Source organism: Rhopalosiphum maidis, chromosome 1 (genome assembly GCF_003676215.2).
Source record: "Rhopalosiphum maidis isolate BTI-1 chromosome 1, ASM367621v3, whole genome shotgun sequence".
NCBI classification, from domain to species: Eukaryota; Metazoa; Arthropoda; class Insecta; order Hemiptera; family Aphididae; genus Rhopalosiphum; species Rhopalosiphum maidis.
The window spans coordinates 23,961,353-23,974,552 of record NC_040877.1 but is presented as its reverse complement, the minus strand read 5'-3'; the positions used below and the strand labels follow the sequence as shown (position 1 = coordinate 23,974,552).

General features: G+C 28.5%; 4 protein-coding genes across 9 annotated transcripts in view; 1 reads left to right on the top strand and 3 right to left on the bottom strand.

Annotated features, from left to right (window-relative positions):
* The window catches only part of LOC113552232 (multiple C2 and transmembrane domain-containing protein), a 56,530-nt gene extending 53,210 nt beyond the window's left edge, over nt 1–3,320 (bottom strand). For 5 of the 6 annotated variants that reach the window (XM_026955001.1, XM_026955010.1, XM_026954992.1 and 2 more), the window contains exon 1: nt 3,007–3,319. In XM_026955001.1, coding sequence (XP_026810802.1) covers nt 3,007–3,061 — 55 coding nt within the window. In that variant the 5' untranslated portion in view covers nt 3,062–3,319. Of the gene's footprint in view, nt 1–3,006 lie in introns of all 6 variants that reach the window. The other variant, XM_026955036.1, reaches the window with a different exon arrangement.
* Nucleotides 3,321–7,701: 4,381 nt separating this feature from the next.
* LOC113549208 (gastrula zinc finger protein XlCGF46.1-like) lies at nt 7,702–10,965 on the bottom strand. The gene is made up of 3 exons (XM_026950400.1): nt 9,795–10,965; nt 9,590–9,722; nt 7,702–8,941 (listed from the first exon to the last, which is right to left on the bottom strand). Exons 1-3 carry the CDS (start codon nt 10,206–10,208, stop codon nt 8,016–8,018), a joined length of 1,473 nt encoding a protein of 490 aa, XP_026806201.1. The 5' UTR covers nt 10,209–10,965; the 3' UTR covers nt 7,702–8,015.
* An 83-nt stretch (nt 10,966–11,048) lies between these two features.
* LOC113549209 (sorting nexin-22-like) lies at nt 11,049–12,202 on the top strand. Its single transcript, XM_026950401.1, has 4 exons — nt 11,049–11,211; nt 11,282–11,579; nt 11,644–11,816; nt 11,914–12,202. Exons 2-4 carry the CDS (start codon nt 11,439–11,441, stop codon nt 12,050–12,052), a joined length of 453 nt encoding a protein of 150 aa, XP_026806202.1. The 5' UTR covers nt 11,049–11,211; nt 11,282–11,438; the 3' UTR covers nt 12,053–12,202.
* LOC113560437 (caltractin-like) lies at nt 12,144–12,771 on the bottom strand. The gene is made up of 2 exons (XM_026966312.1): nt 12,760–12,771; nt 12,144–12,693 (listed from the first exon to the last, which is right to left on the bottom strand). The coding sequence occupies exons 1-2, from the start codon at nt 12,769–12,771 to the stop codon at nt 12,259–12,261; spliced, it is 447 nt and encodes a 148-aa protein (XP_026822113.1). The 3' UTR covers nt 12,144–12,258.
* Between the last annotated feature and the right edge of the window lie 429 nt (nt 12,772–13,200).

The following is a 13,200-nucleotide window of genomic DNA, read 5'->3' as shown; positions in this document are numbered from 1 at the left end:
TCCAAAACCACCATCAAAGTTGAAAATTTAATTACCGACTACCTACTTATCGTGTACGCATACACAAAAAAAATACACATCATTGTAAAATAAAAATATTTATCGCTCCGCTAAAAATCTAAAACATTAATATACTTTATAAAAATGATATGATATATTTGTCAGATAAATTGTTAATAAATTTTTATTCTCATTTTAATTATTTTATTATACATCAAAGCAAATATATATATGAGTATATATCGTCTGTTTAAAATTTAAATAGAAAGTTGAAATTTATTTGTTTAATTTATACATAAAAAAATTACATTTTATCAATAAAAACAAATAATTAATCATAAATATATATATATTTAAACATTTTAGTTAATTTAAAAAAACTTAAAAAACTATTTATCATTGCATAAACTTAGTTTAAATTCATACGAAAATAATATATTATACGGAAGCTTTGAGCAAGCTGGATATTATGACAAATATTAATCGTTTATACATTAGTGAAAATGCATTGAATTTTACCTATTTTAATAATACATACATTGACTTTTTTCAAACAATATTTTCTTATAGCGTCCATTAACAATACGATAGCAAGTCTTCCACTTTAACTGTATTATAATATTGTTGTATTCATGGGGAAATAATAGCAACGCAATTCCTCTCCCCATGTTAGACATTCATGAGAAAAAACAATACACGATACATTTTATGCAAATGTGTTATGTATAAATAACAGTTATTGCTTAATATTTTTATCACCAAATAGGTAAAGATATTTTTTTCTGAATAAATTGTTAACTGAACCAAAAATGTTATACACTTACGAACTAATTGTAAAAATTAAAATTAACAACAATAAATCGTAAAACATAACCTAATGGTGTGGTTGTAGTTTAATGAGGAGATTTCCGTATTTTATTCATCATGCAAGAAAAAAAATTCTCAAACGCAGCTTGACCGCAATCACGTCGCCACGAATATGGGACCCCTCCGGTGTGCATGTTATACGAATTTAAATTCAGATTTTGTATAAACATACTTGTTTCTGGGTGATTTAAATACGTAAACACATACAACATATACTAATAAAATAAATTTGATATTTGTCGTTGAACATTAATCATAAAAATCAAAACTAACGATTCATTATTTACTGTTTTTAATATTATTACCTAAATATAGGTACCTATTATAATTATTTATCTAGAAAAAATAAACGATTAATACATTAAATACATTTGACGGTAGTCATGCATTTTATCGCAACCGTTTCACTCAGTGTTAATAATTACTAATTATACTATAATATTATTTTATATCACGTTTACGTGTTAATTGGGACTGGGCATTCTGAAAATCAGAATTAAATGTACTGGATTGAATATCTGACAAGATTAATTCGCATTATGTAAATTAAAGTTCATCGTTGTATATTTGAGATATTAATTTTAATTGAAACTCCAACATTGGTGTTTGATAACTTTTCAACGTCAATTGACTTCAACTCGTCCTATTTGAGGAGAAGATACAGTATAATTACTTCAAAAAAATGTCTGTTGTAAATATTAATTTAAAGTTGTTTTAACTATAGTACCCATTGCTTCTCGTTAGCTTAAATTTTTATTTTTTATATTTTGTCTTGTGCCTTATAAAAAATGCTTTTACGTGAATAAATATTACCTCAACAAAAAATGCATAAACGCCTAAAAGGTTAATATACTGTTATATAGAGATATGAGCGACCGACATGCCAGTAGATAGATACTATAGATACTGCAGCAATTATTAAAGCTATCATGTTTAAACTTAATGTAAAATACAAGGTGATCTATAGTATTTACGTTTGTTATTACGAAAATTTTGACTTTTGACTAAATATTTTATTTACATACCTAGTTGCTATCATTGCAAAGTAGCATTATTGAAAAAATTATATTTTTACAATTAGGTACTTCAATGTTTTAATTGTTTTGAAAATAATATACATTTTCAACTTAATACTCTGAAGCTGAATAATATACTTTAGACCTTTTGGGTATTTCGATACATGAAAATCGAATTTTGAGTGAATAATCAATTAATTTGGTTATTAGGTTATATGTTATAATATTATGTGGAATGTGGATATACATTTGTGTATACAAAGGTCTAAATATAGGTAATAGGTATGTACTCAAAACATTGCAGTATTTTATTTATGGTTGTTTAACGTACAGTAATTTAGTAAAAAATGTCTTTGGCAATTGTAGAAACTGTTTATGATGATAATATGGTTAGTAAATATTATCGTCAAATAATAAATTTTCTGAGATAAAACAAAGACGAATAAATCAAAAATTAAACGAAGCAACATAATACAACTGGAATACAAAAACACATTTCATAGGACCTACGCAAAAAAATCAATGCGTAAATTCGTAACATAATATTGATAGTATGGAATAAATATTATTATATATTTATAATAAAATACTTTTATGCTTTGTTATTATCAAACTATACTGTTATTATATATAGTATTTGAAAAGTAGAGTGAGTAAGGAAATCAAAACTTATTAAAACAATATTCGTTAAAAAAAAATTTTAAGAAATTTTTAATCGGATAACACCATATCTTAAATCTCTTTAATATTTTATGGCCAAAAAATAAAAAATGTGTTCCAAAACAACGTTAGTGTAATTACAAATAAGTAACAATTTGGTAGTTTAACTTTTGATAAATATATACTGAGTATAATATGTTTCTTACGGAGCAATTGAAAATATGTTGATTATAAAATACCTAGTTATAATCTTTTGAACTTACTATCAAAAAAACTTTATGAGAGCATAAAAATATAATATTTCGAACACAGAATATTACAGAACACATTTCATGCGTTCAACGAATAATTTCAACTCGCTCACAAACACGCCATTTCCTCACTGGACGGTGGTAGTACGCAGCATAGGTACATAACAATAATATATATATAATAATAATACGTAATATTTGCTATTATTTACCGTCGACTGTGACGTTCTCATCGCGTCCGCCGGGCAGTACGATGTTTGATGTCATTTAGTGGAACGAGCTACGACACGACCGGTTCGTTTCACGCGGACCATATACGATGGTGATGAACTAAAACGAGATTGCTATAGGTGCCAACTAAAAAGTGGAAAAATAAAATGTAAAACAACACAACTGCGATGACGAACGCCGCCCGCCCGGTCGTCGTTGGTGTATAAAACGCGCGCGAACCCTATCACGGCCGGCCCCAACGCGCGTTTGGGTGCGTGCGGTCGCGTGCACACCGGTACTACGACTACCACTCGGGCTCGGCGACCGCGGCGGTGTCTCGGTTTAGGCCACAACCGTCGGCGTAGACCGTACGCGCCGCGCCGTCACACATCCACACACGGGCGCCGCCGTCGCCGTCCGACCGTCGAAAACCGAAAAAATCGATCCGCCGCCGTCGTAGGTATAGCCGTTGCGTATCGTAGTCGCAGTCGTCATCGTCGTCGTCCACGATAATCATATTCAACGCGTGTATTTAACCCTCGTGTACCGTGTTGATAATATGAATAATACAATATATACTCGAGATACGCACCCATTGGGTAATTTTTGACATTTTATTGCTTGACGTGATTGGGAGAAGGGGGGGAGCAGGTACGTACACGATCTACCTATGTTATCATTCGTGGATACTTCGCTGCAAGGTTGATTCGACCCACGCGGTCGTGGCTTCGAATTTATCGACATCTTTTAAATGTCGCGAATATTTGTAGGCTCTCGTTTAGATCTAGCATTATTTGTGTTTTTTATGTCCCCGTGATTCGATCTCCGTGCGCTATATTTTGTTATATTATCCTTCTTTGAATCGTTTCTATACAAACAAACAAATTGAAATATATTGGCAATCGCGTTTTTATTGTAGAAAGTTGCGTTAATATCAAGGGAATTCGATTCCGTCCGTATTTTCTACTAAAATATAGTACCTATTATCTTATGTCAAGGTTACCTGATATATTATATAGTGACGTACGTGTACCCAGTTTTCTAGTCATCAGATAAAAATTCTGAAAATATATTTGAATTCGTAATTTAATTTACTTAAAAACGACTTTTCCGCTTTTTTAAATTTAACTCCTAAACCCCTTAAAAATTAAATTAATTTTAATTTTTTAAATGTTAATGAATAATAATATCAAAGAGAAAAAATTAATTAAAAATTTTAATGAAGTTATCATTGAGTAAATTTCATGACTAACTAAAAAATAGGTATGCAATAGTTAATACAATTGACAAAAAATTAAAACTTAACAAAAAAAAAGTTATATTCATATGTAGTACGTTATTTACATGATGCATGTGCACGCGTGTGGGAATTATTTCTTACGCTATTTCTATTACATAAAACATTAAAGTGCCACTACGACTATATACACTAATGATCACATCTTACTACGTACATATTTACACGAGTACACGACCCGTATCCATGCACATAGAAAATTGTCCATGTTGAGTTCCTTAAAAACGGTCGGGACATCGGGACCGTGTTTACCAAGATCTATAAAGAAGACTTTTTTTTAGATCTTACGTGTTCACAGCTATGTCATCTCAAAAAGTTGCAATCAACCAAATTCTGGAAATTTACGATAAAAGGCACACGAGTACACGATACAACAGACGCGCGAGTAGACGACGTAGTTGTGAACCTATAGTTTTATTTACAGTAAATAAAACAAATGTGGTACACGGACCCCCCTTAGGGGCTAGAAATATAAAAATTTCAGAGTATATCCGAGAATATACCATTAAATAGTAATATTAGTTATTACTAATTAGTAAAAATATAGTCATCATTTTGTGCGATTAGACGTAGGTAAATATTATCTTTATTGTATATAATAATTAATTTTATAAAACACTAGCTGTCCCCATGCATTTAGTTTCCCGAACAAATTGCATTCCGATTTGGTGTTTATATGATATTTCCGATATATCAACTTTAAAAATCTGTCCCGCTCGGTGTTGCCCGTGAAATTTTTTTTTATCATTTAAAAAAAAAAATTTTAAAAATTATTTTCACTCGAGGATCAGATTAAATGTTTTTTTTAAAGTTTTCAAAGTTTCTATTGATTTTCTAATATTTTTTTGTAAATTATATTATTCGTTTTTGGTTTTTATGATCAAATACAGTGTCGGCTTGGCATATTAAAAGCTGCAATTTTCCTTTGAGCCTCAACCTCAATCTTTTTTCTTCATTTACTATAAACAATATTGTTTATAGGGTAGTTGATTAAATTAATGTATATCCTCCGCCAGCCGGAATGTTAAAAATAAATTAAATAAGAAACGACTATAATTGTATAATTGAAGTGAATACTTCATAGGCCGTATGGGGGCCCTCGCACATGGATATTGTAGTATATTTTGTACTCGTTACGATTTGCCCGACGATTTTGTTGTACCTATGGAAAACTAAAAAAAAGTTCAGGACTTTGGTCCCGTTTGCTTAAATAATTATTTAAAAATAATAATAACTTTCATTGATAATTAACTTTTAGAATAGGAAATGAGCTTAAGACCTTCTCCGTCCGAACAAACAGATAGGCCATAGCCCAGCAGTTGGCACAGGCCGCAGTTCCGCCCATGATAATTGCATTTTGGTTTTATTAGGTACCTATAAGTTCACTGGCAAATCGTTAATTTGTTTAAATACATTTTTATAATCATTATTTTAAAATTAACTGAAAACATTTAAATTAATACAATATTAACAATTGTCTAGTAACGTTGTATTAAGCTAGACTTCGCCAAGAAAAGTTTTACTATTTTTTGTATTAAATTTAAATTTTATTTTCCTAGACAGATGGCGCTATGGCGCCACTAATTTATTTTTATTTTGTCGTTCAATATTCTTTAATCATTAGACAGAGTTGGCCGTTGGGTCCATAAAGCTATACTTGAAACTTATTCCGTAATTCGTAGTGTATTCTTTCATTTAAAATTCGAAAAATGATCGAATGAGTGGTTTCTAATATAATTGGCATTTAAAATTCACACATATGTAATTTAAGACATATTCATGTTAACATTTCCTACAACTAGATTGCACCGGTGTATTATATTGGATCCAATTGTGAGTCTAATTCCGTGGCGAGCACTGCCCGAACACGCGAGACTTACCTATTAATAAATGACGGTTTGCCACTTAAGTTTAACCAGTGCCGGATTAAGAGATTTGGTGCCCCTAGGCCCGTATAACATTACGCCCTTAAAAAACATTTTTGTTTATTAACAAGTAATAAGGACATTTTGCTCTAATATACTTATAAAAAACTTCTTATACAACTTGTTTGCAAAATTTATTTTATATTACCATGATTTAGTTAAATTAAAAATTATATATAATTCAGAAAAACAATAATTGTAATTAGATGTTTAGAATTTTAAGGCTCATAATATTCATATTCCTATACAAAAATATGATGCACTATACTTGCAAACCCATAAAAATATAACATATCAATTTAAATTAAATAATGAATAACTTGGATGGATTTTGATTAACATAAATTATCAAAATTGTAATCAACTATAGGGGTCAGCTTGCAATGACGGTGGTGAATCTAATCTATTCATAGACCCACCCAAAAATTTATTAAAATTGGTTCAGCCGTTTAAGAGTTCAGTGGCATACACATGACACACGTCCAGAATAATCATATTATATAAATTATAACTTATAAGATAATATTTATTATTATTATATACTTTTATGTATATAGCCATATAGGATCTAAGTACTAACCAATAATTATAAGGCACATTCAGTATAGATATTAGGTATTTTTTTACTTTTTTTTCTCTTACATAATAAATTGATAATTTCCTTGAAAATTATAAGACTATTTATTTTGGTTAAAAAAGTGAAAATTGTACACCTTACTTCATAAAAATGAGCATCGTTTCAGTAGATATCTGTACAATGATTTTATGAATTGCATACTCATTTTAATAAACTTTTAACTATACAATTATTTAGCATTAAATAATAATAAAATATATACCTACAATATATCTTTAATAGGTAGTGAACAGTATGAATATAAAACAGTAGCCCTTGGTCAAAAAATGGCTGAAACCATTGGAGACCACTGACAAAAATTAATACAAATCTTTGTTTTAACTAAAGAATACAGATTCTTATAAAATAAAGTTAATTTTAGTATAGAACAAAATAATACAAATTTAAATTATAACAACCTTGTTTATCAATTTACTAATATTATTATTAAGTACAATTCACTAATTCAATACACATTTTTTTAGGAGGGTATTTAATTTGTTGCTTTTATTTGCATATTTGTTTATTATACTTGGGTTCATATTTCCAAAAAATAGTATTTTATTTTGTTCACTAGAAAAATAAGCCCAAATTCTCTATATAATAGAGGTGTACACATTTTTAGGTTTTAAATTTCAAAAAAATAAAGAAAAGACTATACTATTGGCTGACTATTCTATTATAATAAAATATTGAAAGTTTAGAACTCACTTTCAGATATATTTCTTATTTTGAAAAATAATTACAAATTTTAGAAACTAAAAATGCTGCTTGTATTTTATTAAAATGTTCAAATTTAACAAATTATATTCCTGATATTAATAAATGCTTAAAACTAACTATAAAAATAGGACTGACGCGTGAACATATTTTAAGTGATTAGAAAATAATATTAGTGATCCTGTGGTTGCAACAAAAATTAAAATCTTTGTTCTTTTTCATTTTTATAATAAATAATGATGTTCTTCAAATAAAACTAATTTGTTAGATATTTCTTGGAAATATGAACATGATTTTTACACTAGACATAACAATTCCAGTAGACTAGAAAGTAATTCTCAGCTTAATACTTTAATATTGGTAATATTTTTACAATAATCTTTATGAATTATAAAAAAATTGTTTTATGATTATTTAACATCCATAAATGCAATTTTGAGACATGGAACTAATTCAAATATTCAGAAATGGAAACTGATGAGGAACATCATAATCAGATAAGTATTGTTGTGAAGAATTAGGAGACAAATCTACACCATCATTTAAGCTGCATACTAGAGATGTTTCAATAGGAGGATGAATTCCAGGAAAACATGAATTTTCTTCACATTCTATCTTATAATTTGATGCTGAGGCTACTTGAAGTACACTTTCTGCTATATCGACACTACTTAAATCTAAGTTATCAGGATACGCCATTAATGAATATGATACAGTGTCTTCTAATCTAAGGTGGTTGATATTTTTTTGTTTCAATCTTTGTATTTCTTTTTCTTCATTCATGACTGCCAATGGAGATGAACGGCTAATATCTTCCACAAAGCGTTTTATTTTTATAGAGTCAGTAAATACTTGATTGTGGATGTTGATTTGATGACGACGTAAATTTGATGCAAATTTAAATATACGTTTACAATGACACACATATTTTTTGGTTTCAGAATGATTTTTCATATGCCTTGTTAAAATGGATTTTAATTTAAAATTATCACCACATACATTGCAAACAAAATTCTTTTCTTCATTGTGTATAGCAATTTGATGATCTTGCAAAGCCTGTTTACGATAAAAACAAGCACCACAGTGTTCACAAACATAATTTCTAACTTGCATATGCGAATCTTTGTGCCTTTTATAATTATTTGCATATTGAAAACTCCGTCCACACAAATTACAAATATAATTATTGTATTGTTTAAAATGTACTTGTTTCATGTGTGATGCTAGATTAAATTTATAATAAAATATTCTAGGACAATGAGCACAATAAAATGGATTATCAGCTTTATTAGTTGAGTGAATTACCGTTTTCATATGGCGTTTATAATATTTTTTTTTCTCAAACGACTTTTTACACTCGATGCATTCATAAACAACACCTTAAAACAAATATTATAATTTAAAATTAAAACAATAAATTTGATAAGTTGTAAAATTAAGAAAATGATAAACAAGTGCAAATTGGTATATGTGTATTAATAAAAGACAGACTATGTCTTCTAACAGTCTGTCATATAAATAATATATTTATTAAGAGGATGGCAGCACACTATTTATTTTATTTTCCATCTCTGATCCACAAGCTAGTAAGCAACATTGCAAATTTGCCAGTTTTGGGTCCAGCAAAACCAATTATGTGATGTTACTTGTTAGCTTAAATATTAAAATTCTGACCCATCATTAAACTTAAAGATAAGAACATTATCCAAATTATCACTAAGTATAAATATTGTAAAAAAAATGTCAAGGTATAAACACAAATAGTATTTTCAATATTAAATTTTTTAATAGATCAATTCACTCTAAAATTAAAGCTAAGTAATGAAACAAAATTAGTACTTCTCCTGAATGTAAATTTGCCATGTTGCTCATAAGTCTTAGGCAAAAGAGAAAAAATAAATGTGCCAACTTCCTTATTCTTAAAGTTAATATTATTTTGAAACTTTAATAGAATTTCATTAATATACCATTTACTAGGTACTTGGATTTACAAATAATTTATTACAAAAAGTGAATTATTAGTATACCTGTGGTTGACTGTTTATTTTTAGAATAGTTGTCGATCGGTGGTATTGAAATACACAATTTCAAATGTTTGTTCAACTTTTTGGAATTTGCAAATTGTGCATTGCAATTGAAACAACAGTATGCATCGTGCCTCTATAAATAGTTGTGGTAAAATAATTAATTATATTTATTAATTTAAACATGTTTAATGATGAAAAATCTTACTTGTAAATGTAATTTATACTGTTGATTTCGGGTAAAAACTTCCCCACACTTATGACATATGAAACCGTCACCGTGCTTAATTGTTTTTATATGATCAGCAAGTTCTTGTTTACTATCAAATGGCTGTCCACAATCGAGACATATAGTACCCGTGTTTTTGTGCACAGTCTTGTAATGCAAGTGCAATGAACGTTTTTGAACAAACGTTTTCATACAGTACTTGCAATCCAACACAATTGGGTCCAATTTAGATCCATGGGTTGTAGACATATGAGTGACCAACATTTTACGGCTGTTGCAAGATAATCCACAAACACGACAAATGTTTCGTAAATGACCGTCAACATGCAGATCATAATGTCGACGATTCGTGAATGTTTTTTCACAATGATCACAACTGTAATTCTCGGGCATTGTTATGGAGTACAAGTCAGACTTTTGGATAAGTAATTACTACTTACTTACCTTTTATCTATGTTACTAGCTACTATTATTATAAATATTTACTGTTACCAAAATTAAAAGACGAATACCAACGGTTGATTTATTATTGGTAGATATACTAACATAGTAATATCTAATATGGATATTTTAACATAAAAATCGAGATAAGTATTAAACAATATTAAATTTAATATTTATCAATTATCATTGGCAAATATTAAGAAATTACAATTTTGTAATTAATATTAATATTACTTTAAATACTATAGTCAGTGTTACTCAAACATAATAAGTACCTACTTTGCAAACGAAAATTGATTGCTAGTGAATGTCGAGAATACAATCGCAGAATATGTTAAATACAATTGCGCCAATTTGATAAAAAAAAATCAATATTATGATAACTACTGTTAAAAAGTATCACGGATGTCAAATAGTATAATATAAATATTTCAATCGATATTCTAAATTTTTTAAATAATCATTCAATATAATTTTTCCAGTGTATATTATGCTTACATATAAACCTTGCGTTTAGCCTTTAACATATTACTTTGTAATTCACGTTATATAGTATTACAGTTTATACTTTATTGTACATAATTTAAGCATTAAACATATTGACAATATTATCACAGGAGTATAGAACACGGACTAGTACTCTAGTACTTAGTAGTATTATGAAAACAAAAAATAACTAGTCTGGTATTATTATGATAAAAAACATCGACTATGATATAATTATTGTACATGTGAAATGAAATAAACACAGTTAACTGATAAGCGATAACCGTAGGTTATCATAATAAATAATAATTATTATAATATTTTTATCTGAATCGTAATAAATATTTAATTAATTAATAATAATCTGAGTAACCATACTAATAAGTAGTACACTATAGTTTCGAATAGGTACTCGATCGAGTCGTTCGTTTTATATTATCTATTATTGTTAAATTATTAGAGAGAAGTAAGATGTCCATTCAATTTTATCTAATATAAATAAATAATATTATATTATAATAAGTTTTACTTACAAGGATTTGGATTGTCGTTGCAATGTCTCGCCCCAACACGGTTTTCATTTTCGGTCATTGACGATCCGACCCGACCGAGTGGTAGAGTTGGTCCACTACGCTGGCTGCCTTGTGTCTGTTGGAGTTTTGACCACATTAAAGAAAACATGGCCATGTAAATATGACTGAAATCACTATACCTAAGTACGGGCTGGTGCAGGATGTCAAGCCACACTATGTGTACACGATCAAGGTGCTGTCAGACGGCTACCAGGAGTGTGTGGAAAAACGGTATAGCGCTTTTCACGCGTTCCATAGAGAAGTATAAGACCCGACTAGACTGTTGTCGTATAGTCACTATATTGTATTTTTTGTTTGTCTTATAGCTGAGGAAATCTATATCTACACCACCATTTCCATCAAAACGTATACGATGTTCACAACCAAAAGTCCTTGAACAAAGAAGGGCTGGTTTGGAGAGGTATTTACAGACAGTTTTCAAAATTGAAGGTGGATATAAACAGGTCATGGAATTCCTCGGGCTAAAGTTTCAGCCAAGGTATGCTTTTTAACTTTGCCCCCATATTTAAGTAACATAAATATAAACATTTATAATATTGCTACTGTAATTTACAACATTGTATCTTATTGTTTAGCCATAAAATAGATGTTAAGTATCAGCGTCCAGTGTTTCACATGATAAGTGAACATATTCCATCTAAAAACAGACATGAAAAACGTTTATGTTTACCAGACATAATCACAGATGGTGTTCTTAAAGCTTTATATGGTTAGTATTTAACTCCTGAGAAATAGTGATATATTTAGGTATACCTTTTGTACCTAGATTTTTTATTATTTATATAGATAAACATTTAAAATCAAACTTATTTTTAGTATTTTTATTATATTTTATTCATGTAACATTGTTTATTTTAGAAAAAATATGACCATAATTATTATTTTAATATAGTACCTACACAAATAATAAATCTATTTAATTATAACACTTTTCTAGCTTTATCTATAATCCTCATAAACTCTGTAAAGTTCACTTGCCCATCTCCATCTTCATCTGCAGCGTTTAACATATTGATGATTTCCTCATCGGATACTTTTTCCCCTAGTATATCGGCAACATTCTTTAGATTGTTAAAATCTATTTTGCCTGTATCATCCTCATCAATTAATTGAAAAGCTTTAATCAAATCAATCTTAACATCTCTTTTCGGTAATATTTTACGCATTTCTTCTATGAATACTTTCTTTTTTATGTAACCTTTTTGGTCTTTTTCAATTTTAGACAGTAACTGTATGTATTGATTTCGAGGAAGTTCCAATCCCAATGCCTTTATTGCAAATTTAAAATCTCTTGTACTAATTGCCATTTGCCCATTTGTGTCCATTAAATCAAATGCTTCATTGATTTCAATATCCTTAAAAGAATAATAAAAAAAAAATTAACCTAACAAAATGTAAATGGAATTTAGATAATTATAAACCTGGTTATCCATAACTCTTTCAGTTCCTTATTTGTATTTCAGTATTGATCAATTGTCTCTAAAGAATGTAATTATTACTATTATTATTATTTATTATTTTAGAATTTCAAAATATGTATATAAAACATTAAACTAATTATTTACTGAGACATTTATATTCTCTATGGCAACGATTAATTTTATTTTGTACAATTAAAAATAAAATATGTAATGTGTATTAAGAAAATACCACTAAAAACACTTTATACATTTATAATTCATTAAACTATTAAAATCACATGTATGAAATATAAAATACTTGGATTACAAAATAGATTTTAAAATCCTTTTATCTAACTTAATATTGGTTTCAGGTGCGTACACCAAAAAAAATTTCGGGAAGGGCTTACTAAATTTAGCAATACAAATTGTGTCACAACATAATAAAACAATTTTTTCCTC